The sequence below is a fragment of the Gigantopelta aegis genome, chromosome 15, assembly GCF_016097555.1.
Source record: "Gigantopelta aegis isolate Gae_Host chromosome 15, Gae_host_genome, whole genome shotgun sequence".
Classification (NCBI taxonomy): Eukaryota; Metazoa; Mollusca; class Gastropoda; order Neomphalida; family Peltospiridae; genus Gigantopelta; species Gigantopelta aegis.
Genome location: NC_054713.1, coordinates 32672431 through 32697725, shown reverse-complemented (window position 1 = coordinate 32697725; position 25295 = coordinate 32672431). Strand labels below are relative to the sequence as shown.

The 25295-nt window shown below is 37.7% G+C and overlaps 2 protein-coding genes across 2 annotated transcripts in view; both read right to left on the bottom strand.

The window, feature by feature from the left end:
* The window catches only part of LOC121390786 (piRNA biogenesis protein EXD1-like), a 29543-nt gene extending 4248 nt beyond the window's left edge, over positions 1 to 25295 (bottom strand). The window contains exons 1-4 of the mRNA XM_041522711.1: positions 25173 to 25295; positions 21455 to 21720; positions 17906 to 17986; positions 16154 to 16276 (exon numbers count right to left, since the gene is read on the bottom strand). Of these exons, the coding sequence (XP_041378645.1) occupies positions 16154 to 16276; positions 17906 to 17986; positions 21455 to 21700 (450 nt within the window). The 5' untranslated portion in view covers positions 21701 to 21720; positions 25173 to 25295. The remainder of the gene's footprint in view (positions 1 to 16153; positions 16277 to 17905; positions 17987 to 21454; positions 21721 to 25172) is intronic.
* On the bottom strand, positions 6297 to 10791 carry LOC121390784. The gene is made up of 2 exons (XM_041522710.1): positions 10664 to 10791; positions 6297 to 9447 (listed from the first exon to the last, which is right to left on the bottom strand). Exon 2 carries the CDS (start codon positions 9025 to 9027, stop codon positions 6658 to 6660), a length of 2370 nt encoding a protein of 789 aa, XP_041378644.1. The 5' UTR covers positions 9028 to 9447; positions 10664 to 10791; the 3' UTR covers positions 6297 to 6657.

Below are 25295 nucleotides of genomic sequence, written 5' to 3'. Positions count from 1 at the left end.
CATACAAATTCTAAAATATCGGGCGAGACTATTTATGCGGCCGTCGTACCGCGAACCATACCAATACGTACCAGCCTGGTTAGGCGACTGCTAAACTGCAATATATATATATATATATATATATATATATATATATATATATATATATATATATATATCTGTAGAGAGAGAGAGAGAGAGAGAGAGAGAGAGAGAGAGAGAGAGAGAGAGAGAGGTTATTACCAGAGTGTTTTTCGGTATCGTCAATATCATATATTAGGAATAAAAATTGTATTATGCGAGCCTCTGTCTTAATACAACGTGTTTTTGTAAACTGTACACGCAACTTTAATTCCAGTCCGCTATTACTAGATATTCAAATGACGTAAGAATATCTGGCGCGATGTATTTTTGAATGGAAATGACGTCAAACTCCAATGACGTCATTTTGGATATCCTTACATCAAAATAAAGTTATGCCTAACGTTTTTTGTTTTCTGAACGCTGGGCAGCTTTCAGTGTCAAATAACCATTGAAATGTTTTTATTTGACGACTATGAATGCATACGTCAATCATGGAGTGTCATCCAAGTACGTTTGCTTAAATGTCATAAAACCTAGTGCCGAGACCTCGACTAATTTACATCTAATTTGCAAAGTTATCAAATTCTTAAAGTATGTGATCTGAAAAATATCACATACTTTGATTGCACTGAAAATGTAAGATATTATATGATAAATATATATATATGTATATGTATATGTATATGTATGTATGTATGTACACACACACACACTCCGCGGACCGGGTTAGGCGACTGCTCAACTGCAATATATATATATATATATATATATATATATATATATATATATATATATATATATATAGATCTATTGTCAATCTACGAAGAACACTCGTCATTGTCCGTGAACATTCGTCATTGTTCGGTGTTGTGAACATTCGTTGTACTTCGGTATGATTCGTATCGTGTTATGTGCGCGCGCATGTCTCGTGGTTCTCGTGTTTCCTGTATCGTGTGGATCAGCTGGTCACTTGTTAAATGTTTGTCTGTAAAGTAAAGTTGTGTTAATGTTGTTCGTTGTTCGTGTTCTTGACATAATAGAGATGGTGGCTCACAAGATATATATATATATATATATATATATATATATATATATATATATATATATATATATATGACACACACACATTACAAATTTTACATTACAAATTATTTATTTTATAAAATAAAACATGCTTTAATGCATTGACGAGATCAGTCTGGTTAGATACAAGGTGGGGGTTTTTTTGTAGTTTTTTTTGTTTTTTTGGCGGGGGGGGGGGGGGTTAAAGACACCATTAGAGCACATTGATTAATTAATCATCAGCTATTGGATGCCAAATATGTGGTAATTCTGACACGTAGTCATCAGAGGAAACCCGCTAACAAAAATACAGCAAGGGATCTTTTATATAATTATGCACTTTTCCACAGGAAAGCATATAGCATGGCCTTTAAAGCAGCAGTATCCGGAATATTTTTATCATTTAAGCATATAGAACAGGAAATCCAATTACGTTTGGTGCATATATGACGCCGCACTCCGCATTGGTTTCACTACGCTGGCGTATCCAGGTCAAAGACAAAGTCAGTATTTCGAAAGTGGGACACTTTTGACGGGCTCCTACCAATCTCGGTTTTCATTGGCTTATCACAAGTGTGGAATTCCCCAACAAGAGATAACGTGAGATTTCGCAATTTTTGAACAAATTTAACTGCCTTGATTGAGGGGGTCGTCTCATATCTCCAAAACATAATTATATCCATAGAGGTATGGTACAACGCCTTTCCAAGGGTCGGTGGGTGGTGGATTTGGCTTGAAATTTTAACAGTGGCCAGCTGTTGGCATACGCGTTACATGTAAGGGAGTGTTACTAATTACGTAACGCTCTAAGGGTAGAGGAAGAGGGTACTGTGTTCGATTTACGTAACATTTTTCAAGACTATATGTTATTTTTATTCATTACTTAGACTTAAAAAGGTGGTTTTTGGAAATGCGCGGTCAGTCTAGGATCGATCCCCATCGGCGGGTATATAAAAGACCATGGTATGTGATATCCTGTCTGTGGGATGGTACATATAAACGATCCCTTGCTAAAAAAAAAATGTAGCGGATTTCCAAGGCGCGTGTGCAGGGATTTCAGCGGGGTTGGGGTTATAGACTGTGTTGAGCGAAGTTTATATGGGGCCATGCTCCCCCAGAAAATACATTTCAATTTTTTTTAAGCTTGGGCAAGTAAGGGTTTCGACCTCCAATACCCTCCCCCTGCACATGCACCCGATTCCTCTCTAAGATTATATGTCAAAATTACCAAATGTTAGACATCCAACAGCAGATGGAAGGAAGGATAGGATATGTTTTATTTAACGACGCACTCAACACATTTTATTTACGGTTGTATGGGGTCTGATGATTATTAAATCAATATTCTTTAACTTTGCTGTCGTTAAAGGTAGTACTAAACCAAATAACTTCCGGCTGGGTCAAAGTTCGAGGTGCACACAACTTTTGATAGAGAAGTGAACACCACAAGTCCTGTGATTGGTTATAAATGTGAGTGTGTTGGTTGTAAAAAATAATAGTTTCAGCTGGGTAAAAAAACTGTGCAATTTTATTTCATCTAGTACCAATGTGTCAAGTAGCCTTGTGCTTGAAACATGTATGGGGTACCTGTAAAAAAAAGTACTCGAATTTTGTGCGAAACTAGGGTAGTCATAGACGCTACCCGTTATCTCAGAAACGAGCAGCTTGACCCCCATTTTTTTCTGATTCACTTTAAGTGTAAGGGGTGGTAGTATTTATATTGGTGGCGTTTATGTCGGTTGATACGTTGCAGGTAGGAGTTTTAGCCACATATGTTACTATTGTCGTCTATGGGATTTGATTTGGTAGTATACACCCTATAGCACATATTGAGTGCATAATAAAAAATATTATGATTTTGTCATTTTATTTAGTTAAACTATACTGGTTGATTAATTAGCCATCACTCGATCATGCAAGTTCACAATGACCTTGACCTTGACAATAATCTCTGTACATGGCTCTGAATGGAATTTGAATTAAAGTTAGCACTGAAGAAAAGTTGGTTTTGGCATATAATTCATACTGTAAAGATTTCAATAATTTCTTTTTACATGGTATTTGACTTGCCATATACAACTGCTCTTAAATATGGTATTATATATAGGCAACCTGAACTAAGATTTTAATAGCAATTTATTTTTATATTAAAAATAGCATGTGCCAATAGTGGGTTAATGTCTTTAGTTTCCATTAACATTGTTAATTTTTTATGTATGAAATTCTGAAAACTCAAATTTGTAAAGAAGTTGATTTTTATTGTCATTTTAACATATTTATTGGGTGCTAAGTTATATTTTAGACAAATTTGTAGTTTTATGCAAAATTTAAAGTAAATTTGATGAAAAACTTTACCAAAAACATAATTAAATTTGTTGTCACTATTGTGTCTTCTGTTCTTATTTGTACATAACAATAAGGTTGTTAAACATATACTTAGATCTCCAGATCATTTTTTTCTTCTTAATAATCACTTAGTTAGCTCTCATGAAAAGCATTTTGAGTTTATACTAGATTCAGAACCAATTTTTTCAAATTTCATTATCTGCCTTGGATTAAGTTGATAATTTGTTTTATTGTTAAAGCTGTATTACCTAATGTTACTAGCTAAATAAAATGCTGGATTACAGATTGTAGGAATACATCTAATGTACATATTGTATTCATCCGGATTAGAAAATAATGCAAGAAAATAGATGTTCGGGTAATTTTGTCATTTAAAAATAGTTTTTTTCAGTAATTAATCAAAAATAAATGTGTTAAAGCTGCATGATTATTCCACATATCACAACTGTTAAAACCTCCAACTACAGTAGGCTATAAATAAAATATAGTCAGGAATATTGGTGGCTGCCAATAGTTTTGATGGTTCATTATGAAAATCAGCATGGCCGATGGATATGAAATTCCCACACCTGGTAACTTGAAGACACCCACTCCCAGCATACAGAATTTTCTCCCAACACTAAAGTTCAGGACATTAAGTCATTACTTCATACAGGTACAGTCATGTTTGTGTTTCCTTCCTCAGACAGTGTATTTTTTTAATACTGATATTTCTTTGATGTGCCTGTTAAGGTCTTCATAATCTAGGGGTCAATCAAGTGCATGTGTTTTAATGGAATTCTTTAAAGGGGTAGAGGTACTCTGACTATCTTTGTTGTCTCTACATATATACCTGAGTACACACACCCAACTGAAAGTAAATATCTTCAGGAGTTTTATTTTAAAACATTTTGTTGTTTAATATGACATATTGCATTTATACAAAACTATATGCAATATATATGCTTTTTGAGGTGTACATTATATTAGGTTGCACTGTAGAAACAACAGTTTCAGTGAGGTTGTCAGTTTATGTCAGAATAGACCAGATCCTGGTTGTCATAAAGACACATAGCTGGACACTTTTTGAAAAATGTATGTTATCAGTATAGGTAGTACTAAACCAAATAACTTCCGGCTGGGTCAAAGTTCGAGGTGCACCCAACTTTTGATAGAGAAGTGAACACCACAAGTCCTGTGGTTGGTTATAAATGTGAGTGTGTTGGTTGTAAAAAATAATAGTTTCATCTGGGTAACAAAAATGTGCAATTTTATTTCATCTAGTACCAATGTGTCAAGTAGCCTTGTGCTTGAAACATGTATGGGGTACCTGTAAAAAAAAGTACTCGAATGTTGTGCGAAACTAGGGTAGTCATAGACGCTACCCGTTATCTCAGAAACGAGCAGCTTGACCCCCATTGTTTTCTGATTCACTTTAAGTGTAAGGGGTGGTAGTATTTATATCCGTGGCGTTTATGTCGGTTGATACGTTGCAGGTAGGAGTTTTAGCCACATATGTTACTATTGTCGTCTATGGGATTTGATTTGGTAGTATACACCCTATACAACCCCCCTAACTTTACCCTTTCCAAACGAAATAATATTTATTTGAATTTGTCGATTTTAAGACGTAAAGGTAAGAAGTGAAAACGTTCATGGTCTACTTTAGTATATTTTATTTTAAAAATATATACATGATTAATGTGTTACTAGTATACAAACTAAACTTTGAAAGCTCTACTAACACTTTATAAAATATCAATTCTGAAATAGGAAGGTAGGACTGTCAGTAATACGTTGTCAATATCAAACCGGTTTTAACGAAATAGTACCGTATCCTCAACCGAACGTTCTTCGTACAGCGCAAGATTTGTCTTTTAATTTTTTGAGACGAACTCTACAATTTGGAATCGGCAAACGCACGTGTTAACTGAAACTAACAACAGGCTGTCGTTTGCGCTTTGTCGATCTATGGCGGCACAGGCGACGAATCAAAGGTGCACGAGTTTTTTAAAAGTGCATTTGAGCTTGTATTTCATATTTGTACATGATGTTATAATATGGTAACCAGAGACTGTAACTTTAAAGCTGTATCCTAACCGGCCGCAAGCGAGGCAAGCGATTATTTTACAAAGCATTGATTTCAATTGCTGTATCCTAACTGGACGAGTACGACGCGGCACATTTATATTACGTATATTATATGTGTGTATATTTGGGGGGTTTTCAAGCGTTTACTACAGCAGTCTGTATAATGTGTTTGTAAACCACATCAATGCATCACCGTTTGGTGATCCGAGTTGAATAAAGTTCAGTTCTGTCCTGTATTGTTAGGATACGGCAATTCAAATCAATGATTTCTAAAACAATCGCTCCCATCGCTCGCGGCCGGTTGGGATACAGCTTAACCAGTTGTATATATATATATATATATATATATATATATAGATATATATAGATATATATATATATATACACGTATTTGTTTTCGTTTCTACGGACTACCAAGAACTACGGTGGTATATTTAGGACACAAACTTACATTTTTCTTACTTTAAATATCTCGAACTCTCGACTTGTTAAGCCAAAAAAAAAAAAAATAGGTGTTTTCGATTGCATTCCCCAAAAAATTAGGGTAGGTAGGTAGGGGTTTTTTTTTTTTTTTTTTTTTTCCCCCCTTCCCTTTCTTCCTTAATGTGTGTGTACTTATATAACATTATCTATAAATAATATATATGGATTTGTGGCATAAACAGATGTTTAAAATGTTGTTTTTGTCTGTGTTTATGTAGAGTTTGGAAAGAGTCCTTGTAAATGTAGGTGCAAAAGATAGCAGACAAATTATATGCATCATACCCCTGATTTATTTTATTTTCACAAATCTTAACAGAACTGTCGGACTGATATGGAGCTTACCGGTATATATCTTGAAATAATTTTAAATCTGAATGACAAAACAATATGAGTGTTCAAAAATCGTATCTGCACAGTCACAAGGCATAGTCAAAGGGAAATTTTAAGCAATATCAAGGTTGCTTCCATGATCTACTATCTCATGCATTGTCTTTAGGAGACATGTTAAAACAGTGAAAAAAAAATTCCCATGATGAAATTCTAGATGTTGCAATCTTGAAAACACAAATGATTTTTAATAACGTATGTTGTCTTTTCTTTGCAGCTTACATGTAAGTAATAATTATGTTCACATTACTTTTTCACCCCAAACGGCCGTTGAACCACTGGTTGTTTCCCTTCCTGTGTGCAAGAAATGCACTGTGGCAACACTGTTTTGTAGTTCTTCTTGAGATCAAGATTTACCTCGGCTCCTTCAGCACCACAATGGCAGCATATGTCAGTTTTCCACATATCTGGTCTGCCATAAAATGCCAGCTCAACATGTGTTGAACAGTTCATGGCAGTTCGGCACATGACCTTTTTGACAAGGGAGTGAGTTGGTGGTAGAATTGGTGCACCACATGTATAGTCGAACTCGCTAATGGACAAAGCAACTGAAATGGTTTGCCTTTCTGAGAGTTTGAGGTGAGCATACACCATCCTTGGCTTCCGGCACTCCACACAAACGGCCAATGCTCTGGCATTTTGAATAGTGCACAGATGGGGATCTGGCTCAGGAATCATTGGGTCCACTTCAGTTTCAGAGTCAGATATTTGTTCACACGCTCTTTTCACAGCAGGCTTTTTGCAACTTATTGATGGTCGATCACTCTCAGTGGTGTCGATGTGTTGAACATCATGATATGTTTTATAATGGTTGCCGGTCTCATCAAGCACTGGGTCTGGCAACCACTCAAGCTGTTCCCACGAAAGTCTTGGGGCTGAGCAGCGACCTTGATCATGGCACTTCCTTATTTGGAAGGTGTAGTGGCGTATTCGGCAATGGTTGTCCATCCAGTTGTTGTAGGACTCTACTTTTGAAGTGTGAACTTTCTGTAGTTTGTCAAGCTGCAGATCGGGAAACAGTTCAGAGAGACCATGCTTAAATTCCTCTAGTTCCTCATCAGTTACAGGATTTAGCACTCCAATAGGTTCTTCCTTCAACTTCAGACGCAGAAATCGATTCTGTATCAAAGACTGTAGAGGTTGTACAAGTTCAAGCCAAGCAGGCTTAATATGTGGGTTTTTTGTTGCCATGGTTCTGATATCAGCCACACTGTTGCACTTTTTCAGCAATGCTTCTACTTCATCAGAAGATTTTGCTTGCTCAAGTGATACATTTTGTAACCCAATATTCAAGATGCTCATTACTCTTTCTGCTGGATTGACATATCTATGACCTGGTGCACACCTTCCTAAAAGTAACATATCCAGATTTAAATTTTTGAAAAGGTAAATTGAAGCACACTTGACACTCTCTAGGGTTTTTCTCTGATCTGTTCCTCCATCCGTAAATTTCAACAATACAGGAGGGATATCCTTTTTTTGTTTCATCACTTTGGCAAGGACTATAGCATGACGAAATGGTGATGCTGTCTGAAAGATGGAGTCATTGATAACAGTTGTTACCCTTCCTTGAACAAAGGACTTGTCAATACTTTCAGGTATATTGCAGTCAAGAACAACCGATGGGGTCAGGGATGCTTTGGTCATATCGTGATCTAAGGCAACCAGGGTTGTGGATGTTGGCACAATACTCACTTTTCCTCTGACACCCGTTGACACTGAACTTCCAGGTTCACCATATGGTACTTTGGCTTTATCATCGCAAAACATGAGGGTACAATTGTTCTTCAACTTGATAGCTCGCTCCTTTAAGTATCGAAACTGGGCATTACAGAAATGGTCATCTGGATGAGTAAGACGGAGTTGGCGACGTTGAATTTTGTATTGCACCTTTATCCGACTGGTGAAATTGAGCGCAACCTTTGCATAGGGTTTTTTAGGGGCAAACTGCAGTCGCACTAAACTCTTTGAAGGTATCGGGGTTCCCTCAGGACAGACATCCCTTGCTTTGTTAATCATTTCCTCCAATGAAATAAACTCAGACATGTGTGCTGTACCATGGCGTCGATCATCAGCCGCAGCAATATTCTCCACAATTCCTGCCAATGCATCAAAGAAAGTGTCATACACATTACTTGGTCGACCAGGATTTAAACTTCGCAAATCTTTGATAAGGCCTGTTTCTCCCAAGAATATAAAACGGATACGTTTTTGGGTTGAAGGATGAGCAGTCGCATCAAGAGCAAGCTCTTTATACAGGACATCTGCCACGGAGGGCAAAATGCATGCCACATTTTTCGGTTTTTCTTTAAACAACCGTCTTTGAGTTCTTGTGTGAAACTCCTTCAAGTTGTTCCTCATTTTTTGCAGGAATAGGGCACCTTCAGTTAGAATTTGAGTTTCACATCTATCTTCTTCAACTTGACACAAGCAAACTGTTGTTGTACTTGATCCTCCAGGGCTGAAACGCAGTATATCTACTGGGCCAGACAGTTGAAGATCATGCAAGTACCGATAGCGTTCATCATTTGTTGCAAATGGTTTTTCCAAGTGAACAAATTCATCGAAGAGTACTGGATTCAGCTTACCAGAAGACTTAACGGCTTGGTCAACCATTTCATATTTTTTGTTAACAGCAATACATGACCTTCTGTGTTCTATAGTTGTATCTTTGTCAATTGTACGGACTGGGTGTTAAAGTTTTTGGTTTTTCATGACTGTTTTACTTTGTTCATCCATATGGTTTTTATACATCTTGAAACAATCAGCAAGCTGTTTAATTTCAATCCCTGCTTTTTCCCAATGTGGAGAACTATTTACAATTGGTTTCATAAGTAAACTGTATAAAGCTTCACTATGACTTTTCAATTGCAGACTTGATAATGGTTCACATTTCAACTTTTTACGCCGAACATCATTGTAGCCATCGTAATCTTCAAATGCAGGCGGAATAGGAAGAACCTTTGATTTTTTGATAGCAGCACTATTGATGGTGGTGTGGTGATTGGTCACATACCATAATGGATTGCAGAGGACCTGGAAAAAAATCAGATTAGAAACTGACAGGAGTTAGTTAAGAAAACCACCATCTAATATAGTCACTGTTAAAAAAACAAAAACAAAAAACCCATATACCAGTACCTGTATAAAGGTACATGATTCACTCATCAAGCATTTGAGAGAGAAGCATACACATCTGTGGTGTTCTGACAAATGTATTTATGTACAGGTATGCATATTTAAATAGCAGGACCAATATTTAGAAGCATGAAATGTACGTAATCGTAACCTAGTATTATGGTAAATGACACGTTACCATCCCAAATTGTACTTTTATGCATTTTCATTGTCTTGCATATTAAATGTAGTATGGAATATTAAAGACCAGGATTTCCTAAATGTGCAATAAACAAAACAGGTCACCATGAGCTAATAATGATATGCACAACCAACCCATCCCAAATTGTTCCAGCATGTCAAGTTTAATGATCATGTATACATCAGAATCAAATATATGGTCCGGTCAAAAAGAAATTATTATACATACAGATGGATGGACAAATGGACAAAAACAGATGTATAAAAACTACCTGACAGCATGATTCAAGACTTCCATAATAAATCATTTCCATCCACTGAACATTGTTAAATGTTTGTGTTTGTGTTTAATAAATGTTATTTGGTTTCCATATATATTGTAAATGCAAGGCCAGCCTTAAAGTTACTATATCCGGAATATTTTTAATATTTAAGCATTTAGAATAGATTATCTTGTTCGCTTTCCTGCATTTGAAGTAACGATCTTCGTAGAGAGAACAAAGCGCTCGCGTATATAGGTCAAAATTCAAATACTTACATGACGTTGTTTCTCGAAAGGAAGCCCGCTATTTTGCCTGCCATTAATACGTCAACTAACGTAAAACCATTTGACTTAGATACTTCGCGTAGTTGAATCGATGCGATATTTCACACGCCGCAATAAGAAACAACAGGAAGATGATCTATTCTAAATGCTTAGATATTAAAAATATTCCGGATATTATAACTTTAAATAAATGATTTGCTGTATATGCCCAACTGACTCATACAATCATTAACATTTTTCTCTTTTTGATATTACAACAATATAAATAAACAAAAATACATTCAGAATAATACAGAGAAAAAAACACTCAATCAGTCATAATGAGCTACAGCAAACCATTTATTTTTTAAGGTTAATTTATGAATTTCCCATAATTTGATATGGTACCTGAAGGAAATATGAGCCGTCGGTTTTCACAGAAGACTGGGGGAAATCCAGGTGATCGTTTTCAAACTTTTCAACCAGTTTATTATATAGTTCATCTTTCTGCGAAAGTCCTTCTCCATGTTTCTTGCCAGCACTGTGAAGAAATTATACAGGATTTCAATATTCAAAAGAATTAAAGAAGAAAGGTGTTACTGTGTTCTTTATATTAAATGCATTAAAGGTTCCTGCCAAACATATTTATAGATTTGGTATGCCTACAATAAAATTACTATTAAATCGTTTCATTTATTTAATAGTAGAAATTGTGTTTCGTTTTGTTTCTTTTATTTTGGAGGGCAATCTTTAGAATGTGTTAAAGTTTTATACATACACATTTAAATTAGTTCTAAAAAAACTACTTTTATTATTTCTAGAGTTAATTGTGTATATTTAATTGTAGGGTCAGTTCATTTGTAGCTATTTTTTGCAAATGAATGTGAAAATACTTTGATATAGCACCTTTAAAATAACACTTGACCTCTGAATCTCTGTTTTAAAAATTTATTTAAGTAAATTCAAATACTGTTTTAAAAAATCAGGTACTGTTAAAACAAGATGTGTAGGTCTGGTTTTATTTAATTAGGGAATTTGTTTGTTGTTGTTGTTTGTTTGTTTTGTTTGTTTTTGCGGGGGGGGGGGGGGGGGGGGGGGGGGGGGGGGGGTATTTATTTTCATTAGGGTTGGTATTTCAACAGGTACAATGACACCAGCACTGCTTACAGTGACATGTGGACGTTTCACAATTTTGGGGCGCACCGTACACTTCATCAGTAGCAATGGGTGAAATGGACCCAAACGTCAGATTGCGTGTTGCAAACGACAACAAACTGGTCGTCCGCCATGTTTGTTTCGCCAGTGATCGAGAAGATTTGTTAATGGCACACAAATACTAATTAACATTTACCATTTTGCTTTTAAAATAATCTCTCGAAAGTATAAGTGTTTGTTTATTTTAAAGCAATGATAATTTATTGGTCGGGGTTTTCCGTAAAATTAATGTTCACGAAAAGTCACGAACTATACCGATACAGCCAAAAAACGTACTTGGTACATTCCAAAAGAGAAAAAATACCGATAATACCGCACACGTCTAATTTTTAACCCACCCACGCCCGCATATGTTTAGCTACAAGTACAACCATTTGATGTCATGAATGCAGACCCAGACAAAATCCCTAGTGTCTTTCAGGTGTGTGTATGAAAGCTCATGCCAGGAAATTGTCACACAAATTTAATCCATTTAAAAATGAACTCACCTTGAAGTTTTTTTCGGAGGGAAATCCCTCTTTCTGGTTGTTTTGGTTCTGGCGGTTCATCATCAACGAATGTACAAATAAATTTGAAACACTTAATATTTTTAAAACTTAAAACACGTCACCCAAGGTGATATTGCCTTCAACATTAAAACTTCTGCCGGAATCGATCGTTTCATTGTCACTGGAACATGTTATAGTCAAGTTGTATCCATTCGGACACTTACCATGGATACTTTCGAAAATCTGCAAAAGAGTGTACGTATGTGGAAAAGGCAGTATACGCCTGGTCTCCATCAAATGAGGACACTTGGAGAATACAAGTGCCAAAACTGAAACGTCGCCAGCGTTGGCAATTATTGACGCCATGCCTATAGACGTTAAATAGACTGCCTCCCGAGTTATTCCACGAGACTATCAAGGTTTTTTTGTGTGTTTTTTTTTTTAAGGGGGGGGGGGGGGGTTGTTTTAAAAATTGAATACTATCATAATAATAATAATAATAATAATAATAATAATTATTATTATTATTATTATTATTATTTATCATCAAAATCATTATTGTTATTGTTGTTGTCGTTGTTGTAGTAGTAGTAGTAGTAGTATTGGTATGCACTGTTTGTGTATTTCCTTAAATTAATGGGACATTTGTATTAATTTCGTTGTTCTTAATTTAAATACTTTATGCAAACATTTGAGATGCATTAATAATAAGACCTGTTGATTTAAGTGAAGACGAGAATTAAGCTGAATTGATACGATTATATTTAATCGAAATAACCTGTACCAAGGCTATGTTCATACATTCGGATACTTCCGTGACCGACCAAGCTGTTCGGTGGTAGCTAATCAGGGGAAGGAACTCTATTACAAAAGCTTTTCTCGATGTTTTTCGGAAGGGAATTACATGTGCAAAATGTATGGTATAATAGTACGTAAACAATGTGCAAGGAAGGAAATACTCTTGTTTGGTGATGTTGTCCTCTTTTATTTTTACTTCTTTTTTTTTTTTTTTTTTTTTATTATTATATATATATATAATTTTTTTTTTTTTTCAGTTTAAGAGAAAAAACAATTAGGGTCAGGGGGTAAAACTAGGGACGGTCGGTCGACCGGAAACACACCTATTTTTTTTTTTTTTTTGCCTTATCTCAATGGAGCAGGATCTAGATGTCTGTAGAGTGCTCATCTGAGGTTCTTTGGTTACAGAAACGAATCTCCTCAGTGGATGATTTGTGAATGTTTTTCCTGTCCCAACCAGTGTCCCATGACTTGTATATCAAAAGCCTATCAAAGTGCATAAAAAAGATCCCTTGCTGCTACTGGAAAAAATATCTCTAGCTATTATGTCAAGCGCTCAAATATGCCTTTATCTTTTGCAATTCTCTTTCTGGCTGGGCGCGGATAGGGTTTAGCTCAGTCGGTTGAGTGCTCGCCTGAGGTGCTTGTGTCGCAGGATCGAACTACCTTGATAAATCCATTGAACTGGCTGGGTTTTGTTCCAACTAGTGCACCTCAATTGGTCAAAGACCGTGGTATTTGTGTTCCTGTCTGTGGGAAAGTGCATATTAAAGATCACTTGCTACTAATGGGAAAATGTAGCTTATTATCTTAAGCTCTCAACTTATTATCTCAAGCTATCAATGCATTATGTCAAGCGCTCAACGTATTAACTCTAGACAACATGTATGTCTTTTTCTTTCGAAATTCTATTTTTGTCTGTACAGTACTGATGCAGAAGTTGAGAGCTCAAGATAATAAGTCGAGCGCTGGAAATAATAAATCGAACACTCGAGATAATAAGTTGAGCACTAATAATCAGTAATACGCTTGAGATAATAAGTCGAGAGCTCGAGATAATAAGTCGAGTGTGCCTTCAGAATGCGCAGAAACAACAAAGTCGATCGGTGTTTATTTGTGGTTTAAAAGTACTTTGAAGATGTCGGATTTCGAAAATGTAGATATGAAAATGCACGTTTCCGCGTGCAGATCATGTTAAAGGAAAGTGGGCCTTATGTTGAGATCTCGAGTTATTATATTGATGTTGAGGGCTGAACCTATTATCTTGAGCTCTCAAATTATGTCATGTCATTGCGTGCGTATCTTCAGTGGCATATGGTCATGCTAGAGAGCTTGAGAGATAATTTAAAGATAATAACTTAAGCACTCGACAAATAAGTCCAAATTTCGAGATACAAGTCGAAGTTCAGTATCTTTTAAAGTAAGAAAAAGATGTGTGTCTAAATATACCACCATATTATTTTGTCATGGGTGTTGTTGCTGTTTTTTTAGATTGTATGAAAAGAAAGTACATTTTAAATTACTGGTGTTTAAGATAATGATAGTTATTTTAATACTTTATTGCAACGTGATTAAATAATAATCGTAACTATTTTGCATTAAGTTTATATACGCAGTCCTCGACTGTTACGGCCGTAGTTCATATAGCCGAGCTCCATTTCAATTAGATTGTCGCTCGAGCAATAGGCGAACTTGCTGGCCTATTTCAACGTTAAGAAAACAGGGGGAAAGAGCAGTAATAAACTGTGGATTGTGTACAAGAATAAATAGATTTTATGGCTATACTATCACGTTTTTGTTTTGTTTTTTGTTTTGAAACAAAAGTTCAACAGTAAAAGTTTTATATTGAAATTAGTTTCCGGCATACTTCGTAATTCAACCGAATCATTTCGTATACCCTCGGCAAAATTCCGAATGTTTTCAACTTCTTTTCAAATCACTGGCATGATTCTGCAATAAGGTGTTTACTGGTCAATTGAAAGGTCAACTGGACATGAGCTCCAACGGGCTGCTGTTGATCCATAGGTAACAGTTATTAACCAGTGGAGTTATTATTAATTTGATTGGTGTGCCCCGTCGGTTTTCGTCCATTATCCCATTGTACCCAATAATTTGTTTAACATATGTGTATCCAAATAATAAAATTGTAACCCTATTAAACAGTTAAATATTTTAAACAAATACGACATTCCACGTTTTTGTTCGTCCTACTCCCTATCAATAAAGAAAAGAAACTGACTTGTGCCCCCCCCCCCCCCCCCACTAGAGAATGTGCCTACGCCTCTCCCACACGCACACACACTAACCAATTATCGTTCATACGGACCTGAGATAGACTTACTGAAGTTTCGTCCCCATGAATGTGACAGACGCATACTTAACTTCCCCATGGACATTTCAACAATGTCGGAAATGTGCAATTGCGAAGTGTGTGTAGGTCTACTATTGCACAATCGTCGAATACATCAAAACACAGTCTCCCCAACAACACACACAGCGAACTGCACGATTAAAACTTCAAAAACCTCTGTGATATCACCTTTTTAAAATTTAATTTAATTTAATTTTTAAATCAGATTACGGTCATACAAACAATTACAACACCACGTGTTCAACCGATGTAAACATTCGGACACAATGGATACACTACTTGAGACATTCTAAAAATCAGAATTGGCCCAATCGAAATTCTAAACCTGTCACGCATTCACCTCGAACTGGGGTGGGGGGGGGGAGAGACGTAGCCGTGGTAAAGTGCTCGCTTGGTTGCGCGGTCGGTCTAGGATCGATCCTCGTCTGGGCCCAATAGGCTATTCCTTGTTCCAGCCAATGCACAACGACTGGTATGTCAAAGGCCGTGGTATGTATTACCCTGTCAGTGAGATGGTGCATATAAAAGATCCCATGCTGCTAATCCAAAACAGTAGCCCATGAAGTGGCGACAGCGGGTTTCCTCTCTCAATATCTATCTGTGTGGTCTTTAACCATATGTCCGACGCCATATAACCATAAATAAAATGTGTTGAGTGCGTTGTTAATTACTATATTTATAACATATTATAATTTCATTGGTTAAAATTGTCCATATAGACAGTTTTCAAAAGGTGCTAACTATATACCACCTTTTAAAAATAATTATTTGATTAGTTATAATTTGTGTTATTTGTCTGTTTATTTATTTATTTTATTATTATTATTTTTTGATCTTCAAATGATAATTAAGTACGCAGAGAACGAATCCAGAATGAAAGCAAAGAGTCTCAGCCTTTTGATTATCTGTTTAGAACTTAACAGTGAAAGTGTTGCCTTAATGTATCTTTAAAAAATCACTTCATACACACACACACACACACACACACACACACACACACACATTCTTACTCCACTCAGTGCTTACCTCAATGTCACCTTTCTTCTTCATTGAAGATACATCGACGCCATATTTCTCACAAACGTCAAGTAACTTTGCTTTGGGTGGGAGTTGTCTCCCTTGGTTCTCTTCTATCAACCGATCTGCAACCTAAGACATTAAATAGAGGATAATAAACGAGTTACCAGTTATTATCAAATTTATGTCCCTCGAGGGAAAAATTTATCAAATTTGATAATAACTGGTACTGAGTTTGTTATTCTATTTATTACCCCAGCTATTTGGTGGGTTTTTTAGAAAGCCTTTATTTTCTATATAGCCTACATCGGCTACACGTCCATGTATACAGAAACGACGTAAACTACTTTACTATTCTGGGTATTGCTTTAACTTCGTATTTTATTCACGGTTCACAGATAATTTTCAGAACCCAAAGTTCTATATATTCTGTAAAGAAAATCTATAATGAATTGCATTAAACTATCATTCTATTACAAGTTTAACACTGAAACCAAAAAGACGCAAACGCAAACGCTTTAAACTACGTGACGTCATTGTGTGTGCTTTGTCAAATCGTGATGACGTCATATTTAGTACCGACAAGGTGATTGGTTTGTTGGCGTCAAATCGTCCAATAGTAGTGTACGTTAAACCAATGCATGTAGTGTAGTAAACTATCAATTTCGAAATCTGAGACCACTAGAGGGTCTAAAAAATATATATAGCTTCTTGAATCTGATCTACAGGCTATCAGTTTGAATGTTTAGGATTCACTCATAACATTAAACGTGTATTGTTCCGACTAGTACAAACGCCACAAGAAGACAGCTGACACCCCTATCCCAAACACAGAATGGTCCGATTTCAAACAGGTGTGTCGGGTTTCATGTTGTAGCAGGTGGACGATTCATTAACGTGTTAATTTAGTGTTAGGGGCGGTACATACCCAGTGGTTAACCGATCGTCTGACGCGCGGTCGGTGTTGGATCGATCCCAGTCGGTAAGCCCATTGGGATATTTCTGGTTCCTGCCAGTGCACCACGACTGGTATACATGTTTCAAAGGTTGTGGTATGTGCTATCCTGTTTGTGGGATAATGCTTTTTAAAATACCCCTTGCTATTAATAGGAAAATGTAGCTGGTGTCCTTTCTAAGACTAATATATCAAAATTATCAAATGTTTGACATCCAATAGCAGATGATTAATAAACCAATGTGCACTAGTGGTGTAGTTAAACAAAACAGACTAACTTTTTTTAAACTAGGGTCTTCTTCAGCTAGACAAACAATGGCAATTGTGAAAGAATAGTATATTTAATCGTGTTTTGTTTTGTTGTATTGTATGTTGAGGTTTATGTTTGTTTGTTGTTGTTGGGGGTTTTTTGTTGTTTGTTTTTTGTTTTTTTGTTGTTGTTTTTGTTGGGGTTTTTTGGGGGGCGGGGACTTTAGTCTCGGCAACAGCAATAATGATATCAAGACGAAATAATACACGACAAGCTTTATTTAGTATTAAGGCTACAGCCATAATTTGGTTCATGGTCATCAAATAATTCTAGACGAGTTTGAAACACCTGTAATCAATCAGAGAGAGAGAGAGAGAGAGAGAGAGAGAGTGTGTGTGTGTGTGTGTGTGTGTGTGTGTGTGTGTGTGTGTGTGTGTGTGAATTACCCTTTTAACATGCCCTATACCACTGTTTCGGGCATGTCTATCCCGGGCCCGGCCTCTGGATAGCCAGTGGTCTGGGACAGAATAAAAATCAATCGAAAGACAAAATTTACCTGCGTATCAAAGACGTTCTGTAGTAAGATGTCAAACTGACATTTCAGTGAAGTGCTGTCGTTGGACGATGCGTGCATCACCTAGTGAAACAAATGAACTAATAAAATAATGACAAATAAATAAATAAATACCTTGAAAAAGTAATGTATTCGTCTAATTACAGTAACCAAGTCCTTATTATTTATATTTTTTGTATACACTGAATTATGGCAACGTAACCATTAATCAGAAATATAACTGTTCACCTTTAACAGACGCAAGCTGTATAAAAACAACAATTATGTTTGCAAAATAGCTTATGGTTGGGAGCGTTATCTGAATAGGAACGTACACGCACTGTATATATTTCAAGTTATTCAATCCGTGCAACTCGTGTAAGGTTAACTATCGTGAGATCTTGTCTTTAAGAACAACATATACTCTTATATATAAACATATACATATATATATACTCTGTCAAAAAAGAAACGCATAGGTGATAGGGAAAGAAGAAAAGTGTTTGATTTTACAAAAGATCTTTTTCTGTACAATGTTGCTAAATGACCATGTTTGTTAATGTTCCTGGAATCGGACAGCATGCCGAAATGCACCCTAAAACAAAAAAGAAACGCATAGGTGATAGGGAAAGAAGAAAAGTGTTTGATTTTACAAAAGATCTTTTTCTGTACAATGTTGCTAAATGACCATGTTTGTTAATGTTCCTGGAATCGGACAGCATGCCGAAATGCACCCTAAAACAAAAAAGAAACGCATAGGTGATAGGGAAAGAAGAAAAGTGTTTGATTTTACAAAAGATCTTTTTCTGTACAATGTTGCTAAATGACCATGTTTGTTAATGTTCCTGGAATGGGACAGCATGCCGAAATGCACCCTAAAACAAATTTAACGCACGTTGTGCGACAATTACAGGAAATAAGCGTGAGATTTTGGCGAATGCACGTGAAACTCGGGGAAAAGATTGGGGTATTGATGGGTATTTAAAGCTGCAATGATTCCATTTCGACGTAGACGAGTTACAAGATGCCAAGACTAAGCCTACCGAATCGAAACATTGCAATAGGCCGCCTTCAGTTAGTTGAATCGCAGTCAGCAGTTGCACGCCACGTCACGTCTCTGGGACAGGTACCAGCAGTTTCAATAAGCTGAAGACCGGCCCAGAAGTGGAAGACCTCGCATAACAACTGCAGCACAAGATCGCTACATCCGGGTTCTGCACTTGCGTCACCGAACTGCCACAGCAACGAACACTGCTGGACGCATACCTGGTCTGAGATGGGTGTCTGCACAAACCATTCAGAACCGACTTCGAGAAGCTGGTTTACGGGCTAGGAGACCGTATTTTGGCCCCGTCCTGCGATGTCAACATCGACATTTACGTCTTCGCTGGTGCACGAATATATAGGGGTGGACCTTGGGGAAACTGGCGGCGAGTATGGTTCAGCGACGAGTCACGTTTCCTTCTACAGCGACGTGATGGACGACAACGTGTTTACAGACGCCGCAATGAACGTTTTGCCAACAACTGCGTCGCCCAAGTTGACAGATTCGGTGGATGGAGTGTCATGATGTGGGGAGCCATGTCATACAACGGCAGAAGTGAACTTGTGCTCGTACAAGGCAACCTGATAGCTGTACGCTACCGGGATGAAATTCTTCGCCGTCACATGCTTCCCATTTTGGATCGACAGAGAGGTCTTTCAGCAGGACAATGCCAGGCCGCATACGGCACGTGCAACAATGGATTTCCTACAGAATGAGAACATTTAATGTGCTGCCATGGCCATGAAGATCGCCAGATCTCAACCCCATTGAACATCTATGGGACGAACTGGACAGACGTGTACGCCAGCGTGACCGGAGCCTCGGACGCTTCCGCAACTGTCACATGCACTGAAGGAAGAATGGGCTAGGATTCCACGTGCCCGGATTCAGAGTCTCATTCAGTCTATGCCAAGGGGATGTCGCGCAGTGATTGCTGCTGCTGGTGGCCACACGAGAGAGGAGACCTTTAAATTCTATTTTCAAAAACTATATATTTGTACTGGGCTGGACGCGTATTTACAGGCGTTTACAAAGCTATGAATATCGGTCATACGCGAGGGTCATCTGTACACACACCTAGTTGTTAGTGCAAACATGATTGTAATTGGCTGCTTCCACATCATTTCGTGACACCGTAGACCTAACATTATTACGTATTTTGACGGATATTAACAACCTATAGTCCTTCCCAGCCTCCATGAACATTGGGTTTTTTGTAAATAATTTCAGTTTGATTTGACGTAAGTAAAATAAAATAAAAGAATTTTGGGATTTGGAAATAATAATAATAATAATAATAATAAAAGAACCCAACTATTTTTGTGTGCAATTTAGAAAACAATCAGCTCAGAAATAAATAAGTTATAGTAAATACAATAATCAGAAAACGACATTCCCTGATGGAAAGGACTATAGATCAACATACTGATACCATATCAGTGTAATATTAGCTGACATGCATCCATAAATAATACAATTCAATTTCAATTTGCTCAAGGAAAACATACCCTTTTATCGTATTTGCAATTTTTGACTAGTTATTCGAAAATTTAGTAACCTGAAGATCAGAAACGGTGTTTACTATTGTTGTGACCACGATCTTTTATTGTTTATGCTGCTTTCAGTCACACTTATCTAGCCATTAGTAGTGGTCTTTTATTAATATTAGTTGTCCATTCTTCTTTTTATAAGAAACAAATAAAAATAAAGAATTTTGTTTAGGATTTGACTGATTATACAAACATTTCCGGGGGGGGGGGGGGGGGGGGGGGGGGGGGGGGGGGGGGGGATGTGCTACGGACCCACTAGTGTCTTGCATCTTCCATGCTCGTTCGGTCCAAGAATTCATCTGCTCCTCCATCCCCCCCCCCCCCCCCCCCCCCCCAAAAAAAAAAAATAATAATAATCCTAGCTACGGCCCCGAGGTTGTGACATAAAACTGTGGTGCTTTCTTTAAAGGGACCGGCCTCGGTGGCGTCATGGTTAGGCCATCGGTATACAGGCTGGTAGGTACTGGGTTCGGATCCCAGTCGAGACATGGGATTTTTAATCCAGATACCGACTCCAAACCCTGAATGAGTGCTCCACAAGGCTCAATGGGTAGATGTAAACCACTTGCACTGACCAGTGATCCATAACTGGTTCAACACAGGCCATGGTTTGTGCTATCCTGCCTGTGACAAGCGCAGATAAAAGATCCCTTGCTGTGTGTCGCTAAAGAGTAGCCTATGTGGCGACAGCGGGTTTCCTCTTAAAAAGTGTCAGAATGACCATATGTTTGACGTCCAATAGCCGATGATAAGATCAAAAATCAATCTGCCCTAGTGGCGTCGTTAAATAAAAAAAACACTTTTTCTTTAAAGGTGCACTATCACTCTCTATGTCGATACATCTTTTCTGGTATGTCTGCAGGAAGACAGCCACTCTCAAGACAAGTTCCACAAATGAAATGTTTTAACCCTGCTCAATACAGAACTACGTGTATATGGTATCCGCGAAAGACTCACCTTCAGAACTTGTACGCCCTCTAACAAGTCCTGTAATCCACCATCTTTAAATATTTGAGGACATGTCAGAACATCAAAGAGAAAGACGTGACCGTCCTTTTTGCCCACTTGTAGTACAGTTAGAGGTCCTGTCTTCGACATGCTAACCCCGTCAGCGTCAACTGACACGTAGTCTTCTTTCATCAGTTCCTGGACGGCAGTTCTTGCCCTGTCCACTCGGTCTATTATAGTGTAGGATGACGTCATCTCGCGTAATCGTTAATTGTCTAGAAAATAAAATGGATGGATGGATAAATAAACGAATGGATAGATGAATTGATGGATGGTGAATCGTAGACAATGGTGTATATTCTTTTAGGGCTTGAACGTTTTGAATGTCAATTTTTTATTTAAAATTTTAAAATGTAATACAATAGCACATACCAACGGCCTTTGATATGATAGTTTCTGTGCACTGGCTGGAACAATAAATACATGTAGCTCAACGGGCCCACCGACGAGGATCGATCTCGGACCGACCCCTTAAGGAAACCGGAGACGGGAGCTAGCTCAAGCGACAGAGCGCTTGCCTGAGGTAGTTGCGTCGTAGGATTAATTCGCCGATTGTTTTTCCCGTTCCAACCAGTTGCCCACGGCTGGTACACGTATATCAAAGGCCTTGAATATGCATATAAAAGGCATCTTGCTGATAATGGAACAATATGGCGGGTTTCCTCTGAAGACTACGAATAAAAATTACCAAAATGTTTTGACATCCAATAGCCGATGATTAATAAATCAGTGTGCTCTAGTTGTGTCGTTAAACAAAACAAACTTTAACAGTAAAGGTAAAATATTGAATATCTCACCGATATTCATTCATTTCAACTTATTTTCGTGCTTATATCCATTTAAGGTTCAAGCGCGCTGCCCTAGGCACACACCTCAGCTATCTGGGCTGTCTGTCTAGGACAGTGGGTTCGTTGTTAATTGTTAGTGGTTAGTGGGAGAGAAGGTGTAGTGGCGTTACACCTACCCAATGAGTCGTTAAAACTCGCTCTGGGTGGGCGCTGGAACCGGGCTGCGAACCCTGTACCTACCAGCCTGTAGTCCGATGACTTAACCACTGCGCCACCGAGGCCTCTCGCAGACAATACAATGTTATTACGAAAATGACCAAAATGTGATTTCACTGGTTTACCCATTGGACCCTTCATAATAATTATATCTGCGATCAATACAATCTGATTAAAATTAGCTCCACTGGTCAATAATTATTAGACCAGTAGACCTAATTTTAATCAGATTGTGAGCAATCTACCTTCATCTCGATCGCTCCCCGTTCAACCTCTTCACCCCACTCCCCCTCTCGCCGTTCCATTTCGCTTGTTTACAGACCTGCGGTAAATTCCGATGAGTTTTGACAACAGTTCATAATATTGACGTTGGTTAAACCCACCAAGTGTTCTATTCAGCAATTCCATTGATGGAAACCGTCATTATATCGATGTGTAGAAGTTGGTGCGTTATTATTGACTATTCACTGGTGCGTTCAAAGAAATGACACCCAGAGTAATAGATCTTTACGTCTCAGAAAGCGTACAACCATCCACACACAAACTCCGTATCCTAGGTTGACCTACATACGTGTACAAGTATGTTTGTGTCAGTGTATGCTGTCTTGGTTTTCAAGTATATTATCATTTGTAATAGTTGACGCACCTAAATCGAAGATTATTTGAGAAAATGTGTAAATAAATATCGAAATACTAGTACATTAAAAACTAACCATATATACAACTTTGATTTCACGTATATTTCCCAGTTCTTATGTCATTCTGTCGGGGGTGCATTTCAACTGGTAAAGATCTGTGTTAAATACCACATATATATATATATATATATATATATATATATATATATATATATATATATATATATATGTATAAACTGACGATCAAAAGAAAGTATACATATTATTTTTATTATAAATAAACACAATACACGTTTATGGAAGGTTAGATAGGTTCCAGTATTGTTCGTTATAATGCAATCAATGACGAATAGTCGCACATTGCTGCGTGTGGGCGATGCCGCACGTGCAAAATGAGTTTATTCATCAACTTTATACTGCACGAGAAACATGATACTCGTGCACATAAGGGTATAAAAAAGGGTGCCATTGCTTAGAACATGTCTCAGTCAACAGTAAAACACCAGCGAATATGGCAAGGCTAACTGCTGAACAAAGAGAGAGAGCTATTGGTATGGTGCAGGTGGGTGCCAGTTATGCCCATGTGGCAAGAATCCTGAATTGCACAAAATTGACGATCACCAGGTTAATACAGCATTACAGGGTGACTGGCAGGACTGCAGACAGACCATGAAGTGGAAGACCCCTCGTCACAACAGCCAACGAGGACCGCCATCTCCGCATCTTACACTTACGTAACAGATTCCTCACTATGACGTCATCTGCAGCGACTGGCCTTGGACATGTCATCAGTCATCACACTGTACGTCGTCGACTACGACAGCATGGTATCAGGGCCTATCGACCATTCAGAGGGATGACATTGACAAGGCAATATCGACTTCGACGTTTACGTTGGGCACGTCAGTTTCAACGTTGGCAACATCGGAACTGGCAACGTGTACTCTTTTTTTTGATGAGAGCAGGTTCCATTTATCCAGAGCTGATGGCAGGACTCGGATATACCGACATGCAGGAGAGAGAACAGCTCCGTGCTGTGTTCAGGACACTGAACCGTTTGGTGGTGGATATGTGATGGTTTGGGGCGGTATCTGTGGCCAACAGCGGACAGACCTTATTGTCATTGACGGAAATCTTAACGCACACCGTTACATCAACCAGATTTTACGTCCCGTCCTGTTATTGTTCTTGCAACACCATCCTAGACTCTTGTTTCAATAGGACAATGCCAGACCTCACACAGCTCGTGTGGTGCAACAGTTCTTCGCCGCAAACAACGTCAATGTTTTGCCATGTCCAGCCCGTTCACCTGACCTGTCGCCGATAGAACATTTGTGGGATCATCTTGGCCAGCCAATTCGATGTGGTCCTAACCCTCCAATGAACAGGGATCAGTTGGTACAGGCACTGAGGCAGGAGTGGAGGGCAATACCTGATGTCATTAGGCGCTTAACAAACTCTGTCCGACATCAGGTCCATGCTTGCTTGCACATGGTGGACATACATGCTATTGAAACATGTTCTTTGTGGTCAAATTTATTCACCTTCGTTATGAGTGGTCCTTTATGAAATCGCACATTTCACCCCTAGTGCTGTTGTGATATTATCATTTTATGGGTTTTATTGAGTATACTCGTGTTTATTTATCGCCAAATTATTATACTTTCAAAATATAACATTTCCATCAACTTGTGTTTTGTGTTGTTTTTAATACTTTGAAAAAATAATTGGTATACTTTCTTTTGATCGTCAAGAGCTCTGACTTGTATATTATCTGTATCACCATGTTGTTAACTTATTAATCACGTTTCATGTTTGGAAAGTCAAATACAAGAAACTACATCACCAACTTGAGACTTCTCTTACTTCATTTACATTCGTAAATTACGCTGTGTTAATAGTAACATTATTCTCGCTTTTGTCTTTGTAACAGTATTAGTATAAAACGCTACGCAACCGTACGGTAAACGATAAACAAACAAGACAAAGGACAATGAATGAAATATAAATAAATACTCAACTCACCTAATACCGATTGTTGTTTGTTTTACGTTTTAGGATAGTAATATCCGTTGCTCCCATATACTGCGTTTAATTTATGAAACCGACAACACGTCTATTTGTAATGACTACAGCATTAAATTTTCA